At 40.0% G+C, this 23,151-nt stretch overlaps 1 protein-coding gene across 1 annotated transcript in view; it reads right to left on the bottom strand.

The window, feature by feature from the left end:
• RORB (RAR related orphan receptor B) overlaps positions 1-23,151 on the bottom strand; it is a 136,991-nt gene that overhangs the window by 14,133 nt on the left and 99,707 nt on the right. The window contains exons 2-4 of the mRNA XM_075526763.1: positions 21,009-21,094; positions 16,448-16,589; positions 13,025-13,426 (exon numbers count right to left, since the gene is read on the bottom strand). Coding sequence (XP_075382878.1) covers positions 13,025-13,426; positions 16,448-16,589; positions 21,009-21,094 — 630 coding nt within the window. The remainder of the gene's footprint in view (positions 1-13,024; positions 13,427-16,447; positions 16,590-21,008; positions 21,095-23,151) is intronic.

Here is a 23,151-nt window from a genome sequence, read left to right on the forward strand (position 1 = left end):
CTTCCAGAGAGATAAACCAGAAACAACATACTCAGTCAAGCAGTCAATAGCTGTAACCAATATGAGGTCTTGAAAAATCAGAAATACTCAAACAAGATATATCCTGGAATGACCACTTGTATTTCATTTCTGTCCTGCCTGTATGTGACTGGTTTTCTATAATGGCCACCATGCTAGCTGCAAAGTCTCGTCCATTCTTAGGGGTAACAAGGAAACCTACATGTAGTTGGTTGGCATGGCTGGAGAGCGGAAACCTGAGCGGTCGGGCTGGCCTCCGTGCCCTGCAGCGGGTGGGAAGGCTGCCCTTCCTGTCACAGCAGCTCGGGTACTGCTGGTGTGGCCCTGAAAGGTGCCAGCTGGATGGGGAGATAAATTAATTGGCATTTTGCAATGCAGCAGTGTGAAAAAAAAAAAGTCAAATGCACAGTAGGAGATGTCCAGAAGCAGCTGAAAATTGTACATCAGGAAGCTGAAAGATTATCTGTCAAAAAGATTTGTTCTTATTCAGAGAAAAAATTATGGGTTTCTTGAAAGAAATAATGTGTGTGTGTATGTAATTTTATGGTCTATGACATGCAACTCGTCCGACAAGATGGCCTCAATTCCTATGACTATATGGAGCAAAAAAAATGTAACAGAAAGATGTACGTGTGCTGTGAGTGAAACAAAGGCTGTACAACATGCCAGGGAACACGGTAACAGAATAAATAAACATCTACAGAATGTGCTCCTGGGCTTGTGGCTCGGTGGTTACGAATTAGACTGTTGAGCCCAATACCTGAAAGAGGCCACAGGCAAATATTGATGGGAACTGTCCTGAAGCATAATGAGAGATCGGACTGGTGCTAACAGAATTAAATGAAGTTATCAGGGAAAAGCAGCAACTGAAGGGTGAGATGTGGAATATAGGACATAGACAAGATAGGGATGAGGAGAACCATGAGAGATCAATGCTGTAAAAGAAATGGCTTTTAAATTTGGCCTGGCCTGCCTAAAACTACAGAGAGGACAAAAAGACTCAATTCTGTGAGGATGGCCCAGTGAACAGTGAAGTGAGCTGTATCACAGTTAGTGCAACAAACCCATCCTGGTTTCTTACAGACGTGCCAAATATCAGTTGCCATTCCCTCTCTGACCTCCCATCCCCTGTGTTTGGCTGGGTGAGAGACACCATGAACATGTACGAGGGTCTGGTCTGCTCAGGCCAATTGGCCAGCAGCCACTGCCTTTTTGGGTGAACATGGGTCTGGGTCACAGCTTCTGCCTTCTCCTAAGGTTGTCTGTCTCCTTCACCTGCTGAGTAGCCTCTTTTCCAAAGCTGGTGGGAACCAAAGTGTCTGAGACCTCTGCTTCCCTTCATTGAAGCTGGACACTAGCTAAAGAAGTATTGGACCATCCTGACAGAAGGACTGGCAGACAGCAAGACTGCAAAAGCCCTATTCCATCAGCAAAACAGGCCAAAAGCATATGTTGCAAGGGAAGAGCAAGAGTGCACAAGCTATACACCTCTTGTGTAAACTTGGGACTGCAGCTCACAACTTCCAGAACAGCAAATGACCTTTTCTGTTTCCAGTTTTGGCTACTCTACTGGGCTCTTCTTTTTTTTTTTTTTTTTCTTCTCCTTTTTTTTTTCCCCCTACTATAATTTCTTATTTTAGATTTCAGCAGACAGCTCACAAAAGGCACTCTCCAAAGGTTATGATAGCTGAAACATATATTGCACCAGTGGGTTAGGAGCTGCTTAAACCCTAAGTACATACAGAAAACTGAACATTGCAACCTAGATAATATAAATCAGCATAGCACAGACCTGCAGGGATCTATCATCAGCTGATGAGTCAGTCCTGCCTTTTTCAGACATTTTTTATGACACCTTGTAATATTCAGAGATCTCAAACTACAATACTGAGGAAAAACTCCAAGTTGGGGTCAAGTACAATGCTGGTGGGAATGGGTGTAATAACTCCACGGACTGCACACAACATTCACCAGCTGTGAATTTGGCCTGCTAAGTGGAAATTATCCACAGTACTCGGCAGTGTCTGTTTCCTACAGGCTCTTTAGTTCTTTCATTTGTCTCTCTTTTCTCAGGAGAGACTCTAGTTTTTCTCAGCATTCCCTTCTTTTGCACTGGGAACTGAAGAACTTTGAAGTGTGCCTCCTAAAACACTGATAATCATTCTCAATTAAAATGAATAATGAATTTTTAATTTGCCACTTACCCTTAGGATCCAGTTGAGTAGCTAAGAGCTCATCTCAGCTTATATCCTAAGTTGAGCTCTCGCAGGGATCCACTTTGAATTAATGCTGCAATAACACCACAGCTTTGGCTTGGCTGCTGTAAGCATGCATATCAGTTCGTACAACTATCAAAACTCCAGCTAGACATTCTAAATAAAATCTCCGTTCTAGGACTCAAAATAATGCCAAGCTCATATCTGATCAACACTCTTCTGTACTCTAATTCAAGGGTATTTTGACTGCAAATTGAAAAGTTTTGCAAACTGGTTTCATTATACAGATTACCTCAAGAAATTATTAGACAGTAGTAGAGGCAGTGAAGCAGGGAATAAAGCAAAAGTATGTCATAGGACTTGTGGTTGCTGTCAAACATGAATAATGGCTCCCAATTTTTTTAAATGAACTGGCTGAAAAGTCTGAACTTTTTTCACAGAAAAGCAAGAACACTTTTTCCTAAAACTGGTTGCAAAAAGCGCATCCCATTTTTCATCTGTCCCTGGCATTCTCAATGTCATAATGCACAAAAGATTTCCCTTTCAAAAACTGTTACAGATAGACTAGCAAGTTTCATAACCCCCATTTGTTTAATAAATTTGTGACAGTACACAATATGCAGCCGAGGAAAAGGATATGAAACATTAAAAAACTCATATGAGACTAGAAGGGCTTGAATTTAGTTCAGGAATAACCCTCCCTTGTGTTCAAGTTATTGAACGCTTACTGTCAGGAACAGATTGTACATTGAGGCAATGTTATGTGTGTGAATTTTGTATTTCCTCTCTCTCTCTTTGAAATAAATCAGTGTTTCATTTGCCTTTCAAAAAAATGCTAATAAATTACAAGAAATGACAATAAAATTGAGTGAAGTCCTAATCTGGAGGAACCTAGAGGATGGACCCAGGATTCTGTTAAATCCTAGAGGATCTTTATAAATGCTTAAAGGTCTCCACTTAATAATACTTTTCCTGGGTCTCAGCCAATTTAGTAAAAAACGTATATTTTGTACTAATTAGAAATAATTTTGCTGGCAGCAAAAGCACTAACCAAGGCAATAGCTAGAGCTTACGGGACATGGACTCTACAGGCACCGTGTAATTATCACAAATGTATTGAGATGAGCTGTTTCCTAACTTCTTCCAGCATAGCTTACACAAAGAGATCTTTATATTAAAATTGAGACTGTTCCAAAACAAGAATGTGGTTTCATTTATTACAATTAAGCAAACATTGCTTGGACTGGACATTGTTCACTATGAAACCTAGAAATATGCATGGAACAATCGGAATATTAAGTGTTTTAAAATAAGGTTGGAAGGATTCGCCCTGTCATAGTCTGCAAAAGGCTGGGAGAGGTTAGACATACATTTTAGCACTTCTTTCACTGTCACAGGCTTACATTTAGCTTTTTATAAAGATTTTAAGCAATCGAGGTGTAGAAACACTTTAAAAAGTAATGACAAAACATTCTACGATGGTTCTATATTCCTGTAGTGTGGCGACTGAGTTGGATCGAAGTGGTGTCAGTGTATAGCGTCAGAAAGTGAAACATTTGGTTATCATAAGCAATGCCAGAGATTTCACTGATGAAGAGAAAAAATGTCTATACAGTCAAAAAGGAACAAAAGATGCTGCTCCGTGCTTTAATATCTTGCTTTAACTATTCCAATTTACATATGTCTTTCATTCTTGCAAGACTACTGCACTATAAAATCTGTGTTCTGATAATAAGTTTCAGCATTTTTCTGAGCCCTGTATCTTGTTGCATTGCATTTTTCCACTAAACACATCCATGTGCCTCTCCCGTGTGTTTCACTCTGACTTGTTCTCATATCTTTTCACTCTTGTATAAAAGAATTGTTGCTGTTCTGTGAAATAAAGTATCAACTGAATGGACTGAGGAAAGACATCATTATCTATAGAGCTGGGAACAACATCACAAACTGCATGACAAGCAGAATTACATTATTCTCAAGGAAAAGGTGGAAAGTAGTGAAGAACATGAAGTGAGTTATGAAATCTGCCAGACAGAAGGCACGCAGTGTGAAAAAGTGAACTGTGGCCTCGGGAAGTCAAACTTAGGATGTTGCATGTGTACTGGGAAAGAAAAAAACTTGTAAAACCAAGCTTCTGTTGGCTTCCTTGTGCCTGAGGATTAAAGAACGATCGAACAGTGTTGTCCAGGATGACAAAGAAATACCGTATGAGCCCCAGATTAAGCTCTCAGAAAGCAGAAGGTGAGTATGCATGTCATTGGTGCTGACTGCCCAGAAACAACATATACAAACGTTAAGGACAGGGATCATTGGCACGGAGATAAAGGGGTTGCTCAGATGAGGAAGTAAGCAACATATCACTATTAATTCAAACCACACCAATTTTTGCAGATAGCATGCCACTTCCATATACTACAGTGATTCCTAACTCATCACTGCCTTGCCCTCTTGATTCTCATCTGAAGTGCTATGTTTACCTCCTCATGGGTTTTGTGTGGGACACGGCTCTGCAAGACAACATCCTTCACATGTCCCAGGCCCTCCAGTCTCTGGCACCTGCTCTGGCCTTCTCTTTTTGAGGGTTTCTTGTAGAAAGGCAGTTACCATTTCTTCTGCTATTGACATTGCTGCTCTGAAGCATGCGATAGGGAATCAGCCTATTCCTATGACTGGCAGCAACAGCACGCCTCAGTACTCGTTATACCATTAGCTTTACATTGACCTTTTTGTGTGATTTCTAATCTGACAATATTCACAGTACAGTGCTATTCCTGAGAAGATTGTCATGATATATGGTAATATATGGGATGTATGATATGGTATTTTACATATTTTGACTGCTACAAATGGTTGCTTTCTAACCGCTTTTTGGATTCTAAATAGAATGAACATATTTTGTCAAGTTTGGTTATGCAAGTAAATATTCATGTCTTTTGAGAAAAGGAGGAATTTTACATACTTGCTTTAATGGATTAGCAATGTACCCACTTTAAAGAACTATGTTATCATGCTTTAGAAATGTAAGCTATAGATAAGGTTGCTTTTAATACTGTTTAGTGCATCTAATTAATTTGTAAAACAATCTGAAGAGTAAGTAAAACAGAACAAAAGATCACAGAATGTTCCCCCTTCTCAATCTCAGTTAAAAGATGTCACTGTTTTTATTAATTTAATTGCTTAATCCAGCTGCTTAAATTGTTCAAAAAGTCACAATCACAATTAAGATGGGACCTTATTGTCTTGGGTGCTGCAGAAAAACAGAGTCAGTTGAAAATTTTTGTTTCTTGAAAACATGCATCATATGCCAGAAGTAATTAAACTTTACCTCTCTGTGAACAGAACTCTTGATTGTATTCTCACTTGCAACAGTTATCCCCACAATAAACATAAAGGGCAATATTTAAAATGACATTTTCTGCAGCGTCTATAGTACATGGTCTGCAGTGTGATCAAACCCCAGCTAGGAAAGCTGCCAATGGTCATTATTGGTAAAATTATTGTGACATTAGTAGTTGGCCTGCATTTGATATATTAATTGACCTAACTGAAAGAGAAGTCAAATTGTTTTCAGAAATAGCGAAAAAGCTTTATAATTTGCAGGAAAACCCACTCTGAGTTAGACTTTTAGACTATCTGCTGCATTTTCAAATAGTTTTAGATTAATTGCTTTACTGTATAAATTTGAACTCGAGTTGGTAAAAAGGCATATTGCATCGTGCTTATTGAACTGCTATAATTTGTGTTTAGTGTAGTCGAGCAGGACTGCCAGAACCAACATGGGACTGATCCAAAGTCCACTGCAGTTACTGTGAGGCAGTGGATGCTCCGTGATTTGAAAATCACAGCGTGAAAAAACAGGTGCTTCAATATGGTACCTTCTAGAAAACAGCCTTTATTTTCTAGAGGTACATAAACAGTTATAACACAAACTCTGCCCTGCCTTCTTAAATTAGTAAGTGCTAAAATATGCACTTAGTAAAAGATAACAACAGAATCAGTTATTTATGAACATTTGGATCATTTAAACTACCGGGTTGGGCAACATAAACTCATTAAAGCCTTTATGTAAATCTATAATTAGGCTGGTTTTTTTCTAAATTTGGAAATAAAGAGAGATTACTAATTTGGAGGTGGGAAAAGATAGAACTAGAAAAATTTACAAACTTTCAAAAATATTACTTTTTTCCCAAAATTTCTGCCAAATTGTTTGTTGATTTTATTGGTTAAATTTATTTCTTAATATATGCTTAAAAAACCCCAGAATCTACAATTATAAAAACCCACCCTTTTCTCCAGCATGACTTCAGCTAGAATGCTTCAGCATCATAATGATCTAATTTATTCCTTCATTTTTCTGTCCATTTTTTTATGAAGTTGAAACGTTTCCTAACTGAGCAACACTGTCAAATTAGTTTTAAATCTTACCATTCTCAGTTCTCTTCTTGAGAGTACGAAAAGGGGAAAAAGTTAATTAGTTAAAAAAAATAGCAGAAGAAGTTCTAAGTTTTGTCACATGAACTGAAATGAGTACAGAACTGAAATATTAATTTATTCTGATTGTCACCTTTGAATAGGTAATGACGGTAAGATATAGTGCCCTAAGGGTTTCTGAATAGAAATGCACATGCTGCACTTTTAAAATTGCTCACTAGATGGCAACATTGCTCTGCTGAAATTCTTCTGTGAGGCTGTAGACATCTGCCCTGCAAAATTTGACTATCACCTTGGTAGGAGGGATATTAAATTAAGGCTTAGAAAAAGAGGTGAAGAAACATTACACAGGACTACAGTCACAAAACCATAATTTCTGCTTCACTGTGTGGTGGGTGGTGGTAAAGGGAACATCAACACAGACATTGTTAATGTCACCTTGGGTATGGGTTTTAGTTAGAGTTCATTGCATTTTGAGTGTGCTGGTCCCTACAGTGTCCCTTCAAATAACATCTAACGGGCCAATACATGTTCAGTAAGCTGTCTATTAACACTTGATTTGGCACAGGGAATGAATCCTGGAGATGTAGGGAAGGGCGTTAAAGCAGAATAATAAAAAATGTTTATCACATTGGAGAAGTGCTTTTGCAACGTTCAACAGCAAGGCACAGCATACATTTTAAGACATCAGTCTGATGCTGGTAGGTATATTGCATATGCAACATACAGTGCTGTGGATATCCATGAACAGTATAGGCATGGAGGAATAAACTAAATTCTTCTAAAGTTAATGGGAAGAGTTCTACTGAAAGGAGAAATGTGTGGGATTGGCTTTCAAATATAACCTCAGCAAAGGAGCTGAGAATGTTTCCAGGTGAAGATCTCCTCTCAGGATGGGATAGTGAATGAACTAAATGCTAAGCTCCTGTTTGTATGATATTGCAGCAATGAAAATTTAATAACTTTAGAGTGTATACAGTTGTTCGCTGTAGGTCCTGAGATGAATGTATGAACCCAGCTAAATTAAGCCTTACATATGCACAGGGTGTCATCTGCAGTTACCAAAGGGGCTTTTCTTTTACATACCCATCCTGAGCCAGTCTTTAAAACATTTTGAAGGTTTTGCTTTACTGCCATGTTCCAGTAAATGGGTCAGGGTCAAAAGAGCTATGCATTATGGTGGATTTGGTGAGTAGGGCAGGTGGTGCCTCATCCAATTCTCACCACGTGGCTGCCCAAGTGAGCCATTGCCCACCTTAGGTACACACAGCAGAGCAGGGTCAGAGGGGCTGGGGAAAGGGAAGATGAAGCCCAAGCCTACCAACCTTACTTACTATTTGACTTTAATTTTGGTAGAAATGCAAGCTCTCCAAGCCATTGGGTAGTCCTTCAAATAGGACTAATGTTGAAGAAATGCCATGTAAATATACAGAGACAACACTTTTTTCTGTAATTATAGAAGCTGGACTATGTGACCTCCTGTACACTCTAGTGGTGCTTTACTGGCTGCCTAAATACACACAGCTATAGGGCACTCTTCAATTTGACCTGGAGTGAACCCTTAACCAGTCTGTTTTCTCCACAACAGTGTTCGCTAATAATTTTTTCTCATCTTTAAGAAATCATAGGCTGGTAATCTCAACTGCAGTCAAGGCAGGGAAACCTTTCCATTAACTTTTACAGACCAAGATCTGAGCCACGTATTTTTGAAGAAAATGCAATGCTAAGCTCAGTGACAGATAATTTTATGCACATATATTTAAACAAGATGGTCTTTAATTTGACCAGTCTAAAAATAAGCCTTTAATACTTGCTAATTTAAAATCACACTTGGGAGCAAGCATTGCCGTCCTTCTGTGGGGCTACCAGGGTCAGGAAATGGAGCTCCCTTCTCCCTTTAGGATTTCCCATGCATGAGCTGACCTCTACGACTCTCTCTGTGAGGAGAAAACTGTTCTGCAAATGACCAAATTCTCGCTTTCGACACCTTGAGCAGATTTCACCCCACAGTTTGAGCTCCAGCCGCAGCATGAGGAACTTCTGCCTTCCCAGATGTGCAGATGGCATGGTGGTAAGGGAGAAACAGGATGGTGGCATGGGGTCCCTTGGCAGTATGCACCCTCAGGCCATGGATGCCTCCCGTGGTGGCAGCATCGCTGGCTGGCGGGACACACCTGGGTCAGGCCACCTGTGGACAGCAGGACAGGTAGAGAAAGAGCCTGACCATCTCATCTGGTCGCTGCATCTGACCTACTCGGTGCTCTGCCCACTTGGCTACAAATCCAGATCAAGTCTCCAATAAGATGCCTTGACTTAAGGATGAAAATACCTCCGTTAAAAGAAAAAGGAACTGGCCGGGAAATGCAGCTGATGCCAAGCTGAAGCTCTGTTCCTGTATGCTTATTTATGAGTTTTGAACTGATTTCTTTATGCTTTGAGTTTCTTTTTGTAACAGGAACTGGAATACTGACCAGGGCTGAGCCTAAGGCACAGTTCTGTCTAATGGGGAACTACCTGATTTTCTCCCACTTTTTCTCCATCGTAAGCTCTGGCAGTTACATGAGAAATTTGTGTCTGTATCTGACAATGCTCTTTGTTATACTTAGCCCTCTCTTCCATAGGAGACATTACCTAGCCTGCTTCTCATAGTGATCGGATAATGTGCAGTTGTACCCTGGACTATTCAACTCATTTGGAAGAATATGCTAGTACTAAATACGTGTGAAGGAGCCCTATACAACTTTAACATGTCAGCACCTCTTTCTCCTACACCTATTTCCTCATACAGTATTTAGAAATTACTAGTAAGCATGCAATGCAGGATAAGCTATATTTTGATGCTGTGCCATTCTAATACTATGTGTTGAAACATTTGCTGTGTAAAAATTTTGAATTTCAAAACTGTTAAGTTGAACAATTTCCATTTCCACTACAAAGCCTACTGTAGATGAAGGTATGTTCAAGAAAAAGAGCACTTTCACATTCAAATTAAAGCATGGAACTGTTAAAGATCAAAGTAGGCCTGATGATTTTGATTCCTTTTTGGTGGAATTAGAAAATTAACATGTGAAGAAAAGAATGTAAATGATGTATAAATTATGTCATAGAGTATCTTAGAAAATATTATTTTAATAACTGAATCAAACTGACAAGGAAATGAAGACTTGTTATTTGGATTTTTCGGAGAACCTTACTGTTGGATAGCAAGCAAAAAGTAAATACTAAAGTAATTTGTGCAATTGCAGCAAGTTGTTTAGTCAGGTGCAGCAGGGACCATTGTTAGAACTTGTTTTACAAGCATTTAACATTTTCATTAATAATCTGAGAGGGTTCACAGCATGCTAATTAAATGAAGAGATAATTCTAAATTGAAAGAAGTCACAAAGCATCAATGAGGACTGAGACATAATGTAACAGGATTGAAAAAGTCAGAAAAATAAGAAAGAGAAAATGAGATTCAAACTTGGGAATGTGCAGTCAGAGGTATCAATAAAAACTGACTTAAACAGCAGAGAATTGAGTGCGAAACAAGCAAAGCAATAACACTGAAAGAATACGTGAACAGGATATTGGTTGGCATGTGACGCAGAAGCTGAAAAGACTACTTTGATTCTGGGCTGCCTGTGAAGAAGTCTGTCCCTTGGAGAGCTTACACCAACTTTTAGGAGCTCAAGGATGGAAGGAGTCTCACGCATTCATTTATGAGGAAAAAATTAAGAGGGTTGCATTCAAGATCAGGCAAGTGGCAAGTGAGGTGGTGCTTAAAAAAATACACGTATTTGAAGAATATAAAGACAGAAGAAAACTAAGACTGGAAATTTTGAATCTGGTAGAAAGTCTTCAGTGAGGAAAAGAACTAACATGATCTGGGATACTTAAAGCAACGGTTCAGTATTTTATTAGACAAGGTAGTATAAAGAAATTTCTCAGGCACGAGGATCAATGCAGTATAGCTTTCCATCTCCTGTATATTGTCTACGATTTCATCTAACAGTTAAGGTAGTAACTTCTATTTAACATGAGTTGAGCTTATTCCTAATTCTCACTGGAGTGAGTAAGATACAATGCTGGGGTGAAATTTAAGCACACTGTAATATAAAATCAATGCATCCCAGTGCTTAGAGTTTTCCTACTTTGACTGTGAGACTGCAGCTTTACAGATGGTCCAACAATCCACTGCAGCATTAAGAGGCATTTTCTGTTTGTTTTTACACACTGAAAATATCATTTGCCTGTGCACTAATCCCAATATTTTATGGTACAGCTCTTCTATTTTTTCAGCTGTGTCAGCCGATCCATTTTACTACATTATCTCTCACTAACACTCTTACCTCTCTGCTGTAGGTGCCACAAATGATGTACAGCAGTATTTGGGTAAAATCCTAGCAATTTAGGAGCCCCAGTTCCCATTTCAAAAGGAACAGAGGTAAATCCCAGCATCTGAATTTTGCTGTCAGTTCAGAAACAGGCCCTTTGCTATGTCCTGCTCCCTTGCGCTCTGGGGTTTTCCCCACATTGTGTGCTCCAGAAGATGAACATTGGCCAGATGACACAGAGGATGAAAGATTGGGAAAGGTGGGGTGGGTTTAGGGCTGGCAGGTTTAGGGTTAGAAGAGCATAAAAATGGGTGAAAATTTAAGAATGTTGCATTATTTCTAAACAATCCTGCAAGAGATAAAAGCTAAATGCTTCTCTAAAGCTCCATGAGTCAAAAGATGCCGTTGACTTCAGTGGGATCCTTTAGCCACTAAGGATATAGTCCTGTGGCCGTATTCTCTCTTTGGGCTCACTTCTGTAACTGAGCATAAACTCTAATTCATGGACTATCAGAACTGTCATATTTCTGGTACCTCCTCGGAGTCTCTCTGGGAACACTTCTGTTTGGTACAGGGTGCTGCAAGGAAACAGCTCTTATGACTGTTTAAATTGTTTCTCAGCTGGTTTGGAGTAATGTGAACCACTGTTGTAGGAATAAGGTTTGCACAAGCCACACGTGAGTAATATTCATATGGCCACAAGAGCCGAGAGAGAAGCTGGAGCAGATGTTCCTCACTAATCCTCTGTACTGCTATGCTGTGGGGGTAGGACTTCACTGGACAGCAGCCTAGACCAAAAGTCATAACAAAACATGTCCCACTAAACAGAGTGGCAGAAAAGCATAACTTTTCCCTGAACAATTCGCAGCTAAAGCACACTATTTGTTACACAGCTTCCTGTGCATCCATGGGTAGAAAATATGCTACAGATTCTAGCTGCACCTTCATTTTTTTGTCAGACAGTAGCTACTACATACACCCTTTCTGCAAAATATATCAAGTGCATGCCACATCTCCAGGGCCCTCAGTAGGTCTGCGTACACACATACATTTACACATCTCAGTGTACATCCATGAGGCAGCAAGGCCAGGCCAGAACAATAGAGGTGTTTTCTGATATGACATTAATTCATTTGTTATGGGTGCTCTTGAAGACCATTTTTTTTTCTCCTTCTTCTTTCTTTTTAATTAAATTCCATTAATGAAGTGTTACCCTTTGATTATATTCTCAACCACAACTGACTCAGCATACTTCCCTTGTTGAGGTGGGAAGTACCTAATTAGGATGCCAATCTTCTTTCATGTTATTTCTTTATATTAGAAGTAGTAGTTCCAGTTGTGTTGGAGTGGTATGACTAGAGGCATTAGATGAACAGAAATCCTCCTTAGAGAAGAATCACCGTTAGCTGTTGCCTTTCAAACCGTCTCATCTAACAGAGAGGTCTCTTTGCTACTTTTCAAAGAATATATCAAGGGACAGGTTCTCCAAGGCATTCAAGCAAACGAGCAGAGGTATCCACGCAACTACATTCAGAGTTTGTGCACCTCACGAATTCAGTGAACTTGCTCTGCATGTACATCCATACACCAGAAGTAGAGAGCTGGTGCTTTTTGACAATAAATAACCTAGAATTAGCTGCCATGGGGATTCTGGTGTTGACAAGAATATGGATGGCTGGCTGAAGAGATCATTTAACCCTGCTAGTAATGAGCTCATTTGAAACAAGCTCCCTGCTACTAATTATCACTTTGTTCTGATTGATTCATCACCTGCTTTGGTGCTCCTATTTCATAAACAGAACATGAACTGCTGTGTTTAAGAAACTGCATAATTTGCAGATTTTGGTAAAAACAGAACTGCCCCAATGTTGTGTCAATTGCTGCCAGACTGATCTTCTTTCCTTTACTCCCTGTATGTGTGTGTACATAAACACGTGTGAACATGTAATTATTGTGTACCTGTGTATGGAATGCCTATATAATATTTTAATAAAGACACATTATATATACACATTACACTAGAGGAATAAGAATTTTCCTTACCTATTTCAGTCATGGATATCCCCGGAGCTAATTGCCCATTGTTGAAAGAGCTATAGGTAAACAAGTTTGGTACAGAGGTGAGGTCATAGATAGGTTCCTGCTTTATCTGTTTGATTCCAGTCATGTCTAACCCAGACTGGTCTGGGGAAGGCTGGGCAGAATCCACATTATAGTAACCCTCAGACTTTGGCAGGTCGATGACGTGCCCATTTGAGTAGGTGCTGCCAGTTTCGTTATTCAGGTTGCTCAAGCCATTGCTGATGCTGTTGCTGTAAACCCTGGCGAGGGCTTCTGCCTCGCCGCTCTGCTGCTGCCGCTGTTCCTGCAGTCGCTGCTGGTGCTTCTGCACTTCAGCGTACAAGCTATCCCTCTGCTTTTTGGACATTCTTCCAAACTTCACAGCTGAAAAACAAGGCACAATGCAAACCATTGCTGTCTTTCTTTTTTGGTTGATTCCCCTCAACCCTACCGCTCTTTTGATATTTACTTTCAGCATTACTTTTGCTGTGGAAACTTGTCTTTTTCTGTGGAAATGAGAGAGGATGCAAAGCTTTACACCATATGTGCCTCACAAAGGAAAAAGTATTGTGTGCTTGGATTTACAAGGTGATGACAATGACTCCTATTTGACAGGAGGGCCTCAGTCAAGCAACTCACTTCACAGTGTGAATGTTAAAAAGACCATGCATCCTTTTATATCTCTGTGCTCACTGAACAGCAACCCAGAGCTGTATGAAATGTACAGTCTGTAGATTCTTATCCCATGTGATTTACGAACTTTTCACAAACCTTTAAACAGTGCACTAACAGGATTAGTACTCTGATTGAAAACAAGCCCTAAAGCCCTATTATTGCATCCTTTCAATTGGGTATTACCGTCACACTTTTTAAAAAAAATCTTACAGGTTAGAGGTAGAACCTAGAGGAAAATAACAGATTTGAAGGTAAACAGCACAAATGAATGTCATCTTTTCCACAGAGGAAAGTCTCAGGGATTTACACAATCAATTTACATAATCTCCGTGCACAAATCCATGCATTCCTTCTGATGAGAAAGAAGGGAAAACATCAGAGTGCAACCCACTCTCCCCAGGAACAGGGTTCATTACAATGAGATTGAAATTTTCAAAAATGATTGCTGTGGAACTAGGAAGAGTAAATCCACAGCCTGCATATACAGTCATAGCTGATTATCTCCCCCCCCCTCCCCGCCCTAAATTCTGGCTTTCTACTGAGCTAGATCTTGGGATCGCAGAGCAGAGGTAGCTGATAATTGTGCTCTAAAACAAATGAGGGATACATTCAGCAGAATTTATCAGAGCACAGGTAAGAGGATATTGCTCTGGAAATACTAATTTCTACGTATCATGGGGTGTACTTTCCAATGCTGAGTATTTCCAGTTCATCTGTAATTGGTATCAATTCAGAATCATCGCACTTATTAGCACAGGATGGGCTTGGCTCTCATTTTTGCTACCCCATAGTTCATCTATGGCCCTCCTATAGAAGAGTCTGAGCCTACACATGTGGATGAATGTGAAAATCTTCAGTCAGGAAAAGAAAACAGAAAAGGAAGAGTGTAATATGAAAAGGCAGTGCCAGAATACCAAGGAGATGGCAGCCTCTTCAACAGAAAAAAAAGAGGTTTTCTTCTTGTTGCCAACCTCAGCTTACTTGCAGCCCTTCACACAGGCGGCAAGCTAGCTCACATGAACACAGCCTGCCCCTGGAATCAGTCCACGGTGCACTGCACACCCTTACGGACAATATACAATGACTGTACTTTGAAAAATGCAACTGTGTATTTTCTTCAAATTTAGAGCCTCAGTAATAAAAACAAACACCCACTGTTTATTCTCATTATATATTCATTAATTGGATTCTCCAGCTGCTGTCAATTAGCATCCTGCCTCCGCATGATAAAAATGAATCTGTTACATGGCTGAGAGGTAAAAATCATGTTCAATTTCTCTGTTAAAAAAATCCATACAGCCTATTTTAAACTTGCAAGAGCTCTTAATATCGTTAAGTATAAACACCCTTACATAAACAATGAGAGAAGAAAGTGATGCCGTCAGAAGAATCACTCCCTTTGTACACGGTGGTCCCTGCATTACAGGTTGGGAAGACACTGCTGTCAGTAATATTAAAATGCCTCTGTGATACCTCAAATCATTGGAAGATATTACTTTTAGGAGGAAAGCCTGTGCTGTTAAATTACTGAAGTGGCACTACTTTAATCTCCTACAGGAAGAATCGGGAGCTAAGGCATTAAGTAAGCTGCATGCTAGGACCAAAAAGAGTTCACGGATTAAAGGCTAGACTGCAAGGCCCCTCCCAGACCAGCGAGACTGGTGAGCAGGTTGTTTCAGTAAGACGTGAGACACACTGAGTCAGGAAAAGACCTATTACAGTCCAAATTTAAAACAAGTTTATAATCTGCAGACCATCTAAAGAAATAGCTCTTTAAGTAACTTCTCCATCAATGAGTGTTAATTTCAAATGATGCATTTTGCGTAAACTTTCTAACACAGAAAACTGCTGCCAGGCAATCAAAATTAATATAACCTGCCTTCAAAACTAGAACATTTTCTTCCCATACTTCCTGACCATTTAAAATGTGTCTGTGAGCTGGAAACCCCCTGCACGAGCCGTGGTGACCGTGGGCAGCCTTGCCCAAGCCTCCCTCTGCCCGCAGCTCTGGTGTGGTGCACGTTCTCAGCCTGCCTATCATGGCTCATCACAGCACAGCTGGAAGGTGGACCAGAGCTCTGCAAGGACCAAAGGATACGGCTATCAGATACACCGTGGAGCTTTCCTCTGGCATCGTGTCCATTTTCAGTGCTAAACTATGAAATGTCTCTTCTATAGACCCAGACAGAGACAGGGGGCAATGCACAGGTAAAAGAAATGTTTTGTTAGCAATGCAAAATATTTGGTCAAGTGCTCTGAATAAAACAAACAGAAACCCCTCATGCTATCAAGGTGTAAATTTCTTCTTAACTGTGTATTTACTGCCACAGACCTTTAGAGATCTCAAGGAAAAGGATGCTTTCATACTTCAATAGTTAATGTTAAGATAAATGCTAATGTTTAATATAAGACATTATCTAAACTGGAATACAAATCCACCTCTCCAGAGGTGATCTTTTTGTGCTTTTGATCAGAAAAACACATTTCACTTCTGACTCTTTCCGTTCCAAACTAATACTGCTCTCCATTTTGTGATTTCCCCACCCTCCCCATGAAAATAGCCTCCTTTGTTAACTGAATGGCAAAGATCCATGTCTCGCAGTCCGTGCATTACAAAGCAAGGAGCTTCTCCTCTCTCTTTTTCCAGAAATCTACAGGGAGTTTAAGTAAGTCAGCAGTGAAGAAGAGTTTCAAAGGGTTTAGGCGTGAAACAGGAATCTGACTCCTTACCATCTCGAGACATTCCCAGGGCAAGACATTTCTGCAGTCGGCAGTGTTGGCAACGATTTCTGTTGGTTCTGTCAATTAAACAGTTTCTCTGCCTTGGGCAGGAGTAGGAGGCATTGTTCTGCTGACTCCTCCGAAAGAATCCCTAGGGGCAAGGGAGCAAGAGAGACCAAGTATTACCATGTGCATATATGTGCACGCACACACACACACAGAACCATGTAAACAACTACAATAAACTGTTATTCAGTGCAATGCTACTTATGCTATGGCTTTGCAGATGTGTTGGCCTCGTGTAGTGAAATTAAAGAACATTTACTTATAATGAGGATTGTGCTTTTTTCTGTAAAGAATGTAATTCTACTTTGTTAAAATGCAAACAATAATATTACAGAATGCATTCTTATTGTGAAATAACAACCATGTATCATCTAATGCTTGCTCCTAATCGAGGAAAAGCTTATCAGCATTTGTAAATAGATGACTTAAAAGTATTTGTTCTATCTATTTTCTTCCTTTAATGAAAGAGCCTGGTAATAACCGGCATTGGCTATGCATAGTGTTAGAAGCTGAAATCTGCTGTTCAATTTAACCTGGCAAATGTTGATCTGATCTGGAGGGACCATACACTTCAGGAGTGAAAAGTAATTCAAATTCAAGCATCACAAAAGCACTGGGATTTAATGACTGTATCAAGTAAAGCCAACACACAATGGAGAAAGCAACGCCTTTAGACACTACCATGAGAAAGTAATGCCATTTTCCATTTCAATAGAATATAACATTATCCATTTTATCTATGTAAAAATGTGTAGTTATTCTATCTCCTAGAAGGTTTTTCTGGCCAGTTGTGGGCTATTTGGCTAAAGATCAGAGGGCTAAAAGGACAGTATTAACCCGTATGTAAGGCCTTACGAGCTCCCAGCTGCTATGAACGACAGGTTATGGTAGAAGTGACATGAAGTGGTAGAAGTGACATAACCAAATGGTTATGCTAGAAGTGACATGAAATGGCAGAGGTGACAAGAGGAATGAAACCAGGGGGTGAGGATTAGAGAGAGAAAGAGAGAGGGAGAAGGCATTTTATGATATTCTTTTCTTTCCTGTAAAATAACGGACAGGAGAACAGCAAGTCCAGAGAGAGAGAAACAAAGAAGAGAAGTTCCTTGGTCACTTTTGCATCTTTAGGCAGCTGCAGGGTTGTTTGGTGGGACAGCTGAAGGACAGCCTAGACACTGCGGGAAGCCAAGAGGAGAAAAAGGGCAGAAAGCATCATTACTGCAGTTACACTAGTCGCCAGAAGTGATGCCAAAGTGGTCGTGCCTTTCTGGGCTGGTTTGCAAACAGCTCTAAATGGAGCAAGAAAGCAGAGCTGACTTCATTTATCGGACAAAACCAGTGTCATGTCTGCACAGGCTGACAGACGGTAATACTGAGCAATGGAAATGGTGGCAGTCGTGCATTTTGGGGGAAGGAGAGTAGGGAAGCAACAAGACGACAGTGTCAAGGGCTCAATTCGCTTGCCTGAGTTCTCACTCAAGTCCTGGAGAACCCAATGAGGACGCTGTGGGGTGTCAGTAACAACAGGCGACAGGCATGGTGTCCCATCAAGGACACCGGCAGTGCTAGCTCCTGAGGTCGAGCATAAAGAGACTCACTTCATCTGGCCTGTGCTAGTTTCATCAGTGATTATAGTACATCTAAAAGCTAAATTAAGTTTTATGATTTGCAGTTTTGAGAACAGGGATGTCCTTTAGGGGAACTCTCAGAAAAAATCTGGTGGGGACTTATCTCATCCTGGCTGACCAAAATTTTCCTGGAACTGTGGAGATGAGTTTAATTTAAGGCTAAATGGATGCTAATTGCAGATATTTCTACTCTATTTGCTGAACTTTACAGCCAGTTTTGTTTTTGACATGCAAAGGATTTTCTGTTTTAAAGGTTTTGATTTTAGCAGCTCCTATGTAGATATGCATTTGAGAGAACAAATGAATTAAACAATGTTAAAAACCCCCCTACAACCATCTAGCATTGACTGTGCCTTATCCTGTAGTGCTGTTTTTTCCCATTAAGGTTGATCTCATCTCGGAAGAATTTGTTTGTTCCTTCTTTGCCCCTCTTAGGAAAAAATCAAGGGTTACATAATAAAATTAATCTACAGCAGGTAATTTATTTTTCCAAGGAGACTTTTGTAGTCTCTTTCTCCTGCATAAGATCTAAATGTTGTCTTACAAAGTACAGACAATCCTTTCATTTTATTTTTAGGGGATCTTTATATAATATTGGCTATATTTACTAAGAATAATTCCATTTGAGGGAAGGAGGATGCAGCTCATTACTGAGGAGCTACGGACTTAAAGACAGGTTTCCAATATTCCCAACACTGACAACAAGTCTTTCTGCATCTTGAACAAGTCGTTTTATCCATCACTGACAGTCAGTCTGAGAAGGGAAATGGTCACACAAACTACTGTCTAAATCATGACAAAAGAGTGGTAGCAAATACTTTGCTCCGGGGGTAGGCAGGAAAGATGATAAAAGGCTTCTCAGCAAAAGAAGGAGCCACAGAGACAGATGGTATGGAAACCTGCCTTCAGGTTTCACCCCTTCAGTGACGACAGTGGCAGAGCCACCATTTTCTTCAATGGGTCCAGCACGTTGTTCAGCGTATGCAGGCATGCACACGAAACAGTGGTAATATTTATGATGCCTCTTAAGCACTTAAAATATGCATTTGCAGTGGCATAGCTAATGTAGGGACACAGAGTTAGAGGATTTCCTGTCCCTTGAAGTTTGTAGCACTGCCACTGGCAGTACAATCCTCGGATGCTGCGTCCTGAAACGCGGTGGCTGCCTGGTGCCTGGCTCAACGTGTGTGCGTGCTTACGGAGTGGTTCTTGCCTCTTCCACACATGGTGTCCCTCTTAATGAATTCAAATTTCTGACACATTCAGGCAAAAGGAGCCAGAAATGACAACTTATTAGTATGCAGGCTGAGCAAATAGTTATTTAATTGCTGGGCAATGAAGACCAGAGTTACACTGCCCGAGACAGCGCTTACCTTAAGAGAGCTCTGACAGACTGAGATGCCTCCCATCAGACCCAATGTGAAAACTGACATCTTTTTTCACAACAGGCTCACAAAACAAGACTAATTGATCTGATACTGCAAAACTGGCACAAAAACAATAGGATTAAAACTGTCGTAAGTGGAAGAGAAGCTCTTTATCTCAATAAGCAGTCTACACACAGAGCTGAGGGGTATCATCTCCTCTTGAGGCACACACAAGGGCCAGAATTAACCCTAATCACATCTACAGGAGACTCTACCCCTAACTGCTCTGTGGGCGCTGAGTACTGAGACAAGACGTTGTTTTTCTGCTTAAAGCATTTTTCTCCTGTAGCTTTTGTGCCAGTTTTGTAGTATCAGATCAATTAGTCTAATCCTGTTTCATGTGATCATCATAAGAAGGTGCTTGTTTCTAGTCCAGTGTCACAATAAGACAGTGACACACTGTGGGTTGTTCCATTCACAGTTGTTAACATTTCTGAAAGAAATCTGATCTTTGACGTTATATTGCTTCTCAATGTGTTGGCATTAAAAACTTTATTTTGGGAATGGGTGCACCCAAATTTTCAGATTTTTCAGATGTTCTAAAATTTTGTAAAGTATTAAGTAAATACAGACTTGTTAGTTCACTCTACAAATATGCACCCACACTCAAATGTACTAGTTTTTGAGTTTCCACATAGAAGAAATCAGAGATGCTGCCTCTCCATCTTTGCAATTTCCCATTTACAGTCAAAGCTGAAATACTCACATTTGTATGAAATTCTGGTTTTCCATGAGTAATAATATAATTCTTTAGGTAATGAAATCACAGAGTATTTTTAAAGTTGAAAACTGAAGCCTTTCTTCTGTTGGCTTGTGGTCTGATTTGCATTATTTGAACTAATGCCTGTGATAAAATGTTAATATGACTAAGCAGCATGGAAGGGGTTTTTGCCTTTTTTTTTTTTTTTTAACCTCCAATCCCAGCAATTGCCCTGTGCTGGAGCCTATAAGGAAGAAGACAAAGGGTCCCTTTACACTAGCCATAATGTGAGGCATTTTTTATTTTGGAGATTACAGTTTGGCCTGCAGAGAATACAAAGGGGATAAAATAGGACCAAACTGACACCTGTAAGCTTTTAAGATGTTGAACAGAGATACTACGGCAACTTTTAATGCTACACGGATTGTATAGGAAACAAGATAAGAAATCCATCTCTCAAGCTGATTTAAGGTAGAACAGGTGTGACTTACAGTTGCTAGCCTGTGTATCAGCACTTATACTGCATCAGATGCGATTAATTCATGTTTCAAATGAGGAGGTAACTCTAAAGACTATTTGATGAAAAAGAAAGCAACTAGTAAAATTAGGCATAAAATGTATCTATATCAGCAGCAGGCTTTACAGCCTTTGGCACCACTTGCTTGAAAGCGTGTAAGAGTGTATTATTGTACACAGATGCCTGAGGCTAATGCAGATGCTGACGACTACGCTGTATTAAAATCTCCTACCTTGCAGCCTTCACATGTGATGACTCCATAGTGTATTCCAGAGGACTTATCACCACAAATTTTGCATGGTATCACTTCAATTTGCGCTGAAAAAGAAAACAAGACAAATATTTTGAGTACATAATTCTATTTCATTTCTTTATTTCTCAAATTAAGATCTTAAGAACTAGAGCTAGACAGTAGAAAACCTGTTCACCCCCCTGACGATATAAAACTGTTTTGTATTGTACTGTGTGTTTCTGAATGCTTTGATTTGGCAAATTTTAATTGCTTCACATTATGTAGTTTCTACCATACCCCACAAAACTCTTCAACAATTTAAGATATCTCTCAATTAGCAAGTTTTTCCTCATATTCTCCTTTTTTGTTTTTACTTGTTAATTTAATCATCATTATTGCTGATGACAGTCATTGGAGTCTTAAATTATTATCTAGATTATTCCTGCTCACACATTTCAAATATTTGTGACTCTTCATTTTGCTGAGGTAGAATTACATGGTATATTTTGATGCATTTTTCAAAGCAGTAGAGGTGATGAAATTTTCACATCCTTCAGTTTACAGCTTCAAGACACAAAAAGATACCAATCCCACTGGCAGAAGTGGGCTTGCAAATGACTGCTTAACCTCCCCTTCTCTTCAAGCTATTTATTTCAGCACCAGGCCACAGGCAGGCAAGGCCCACAGACTGAGTTTAAGTAGCCAGTGGCTGTGTGCTGGGAGAGGCAGGTACTATCTGAAAATGTTTGAATGTGGATATGCTTCAGATCCTTTTATAAACATAATGGTCATTTAATTCAGAGAAGGAAAACTTATTTTGCTGTCTTCCAGGCATTTTTTCTTTTGCTAACATAGCTGTTTGCGTCCCTCAACTACTTTGAATCTTATGTGTGTGTTTCCTTTGATGACGCTGTAAGAGCACATACTCTGAAATGTAGGGACGGATTGTGCCTTCATTCTACTCAGATGCATTGAGAAGAAATAGAAAACCTATTTGCTTTCTGTTTCATTTGTTTTCCTATGTGGGATACATGCCTCCCTGCAATTCTCCTGCCACTTGGAAGTGGCATCACAGTTGGTAAGGTTCAGTACTCCTGGTAGATGTCTTTCCTCCATTCCCAGGGCAACAATAGCAGCAGTTCTCTGCAACACAAGTCACTCATCAAATCCTTGGGTAGCAAAGCTGAGAGCTTATGTAGTATGGCTACCCTGAGCACAAGGATTGCTAACCGTTAGTACTTTAACTGGATACATTCAACTCCAAAATGGATAGGGAGACAGGGAAACAAGATTATTGTCCAGATGCTCATCCTAAGAAGAGCATCAGATTTCAAACCTGTGGGCAGTCAAAAAGGTTATAAGTGTTGGGAAAAAAGGTACTTAAAAATGACTGCACATTGTAAGCTAAGCACTAAGCGTGCTTGTACAGTGGATGCTGTGACAATGTAATGATATAGTCTGGATTTTGCCTCGTTTCTACATGTGGTTCTCATTTATCACTCCCAGTAGCAGCCAAGAGTTTCCTAAGAGTTACTTTCCTACCACCGTGTGGTTAAAAAACTAAAACTCAGAACCATGTGTGCAGAGCCACCGCACTTCCCACTGAAAGGTGCATTGGATCCCCTACTCCCCTAGACCCCTACTTAGGGTAGAGGCCTACCAAAGCAAACTCCACAAGGTGAATGCTAGCAGGCCCTCTTCTGTGGAAAGTCAAATAACTATTCCCTTGGGACACCTTGTCCCAAAGGAATCAGGGAAGAGAGGTGTTCATGGATGGCTAAAGAGACTTTAGTTCCCCAATGTGAGGTCAGTTTCCTGAGATGCTGTCTCTGATCAAGCACATTTTTAGGCAAGGCTTAGGCAAGCAAACCAGTTTTTAAACTGCTCCTAATCCAGGATTGATCAAATTAATTTTATTGTAGGAAATAGCAAGTTGTTGTTAATATGTTCTGGATGGAGATAACCCAGAACCAAAATCTTGCTTGCCTTTGTACTTAAGAAAATTCATATTTAGGAATATAATTTCCTATGTCATCCACAATTTTTGGGCTAGCTTCTGTATCATGTTTTGTTTTCAAGAACTAGGTGGTCGTAGTTTCTTTCTTTTCCTAAGAAACCAATATGCGTTAGCCATCCTGGCATG

This window comes from Mycteria americana, chromosome Z, assembly GCF_035582795.1.
Source record: "Mycteria americana isolate JAX WOST 10 ecotype Jacksonville Zoo and Gardens chromosome Z, USCA_MyAme_1.0, whole genome shotgun sequence".
Classification (NCBI taxonomy): Eukaryota; Metazoa; Chordata; class Aves; order Ciconiiformes; family Ciconiidae; genus Mycteria; species Mycteria americana.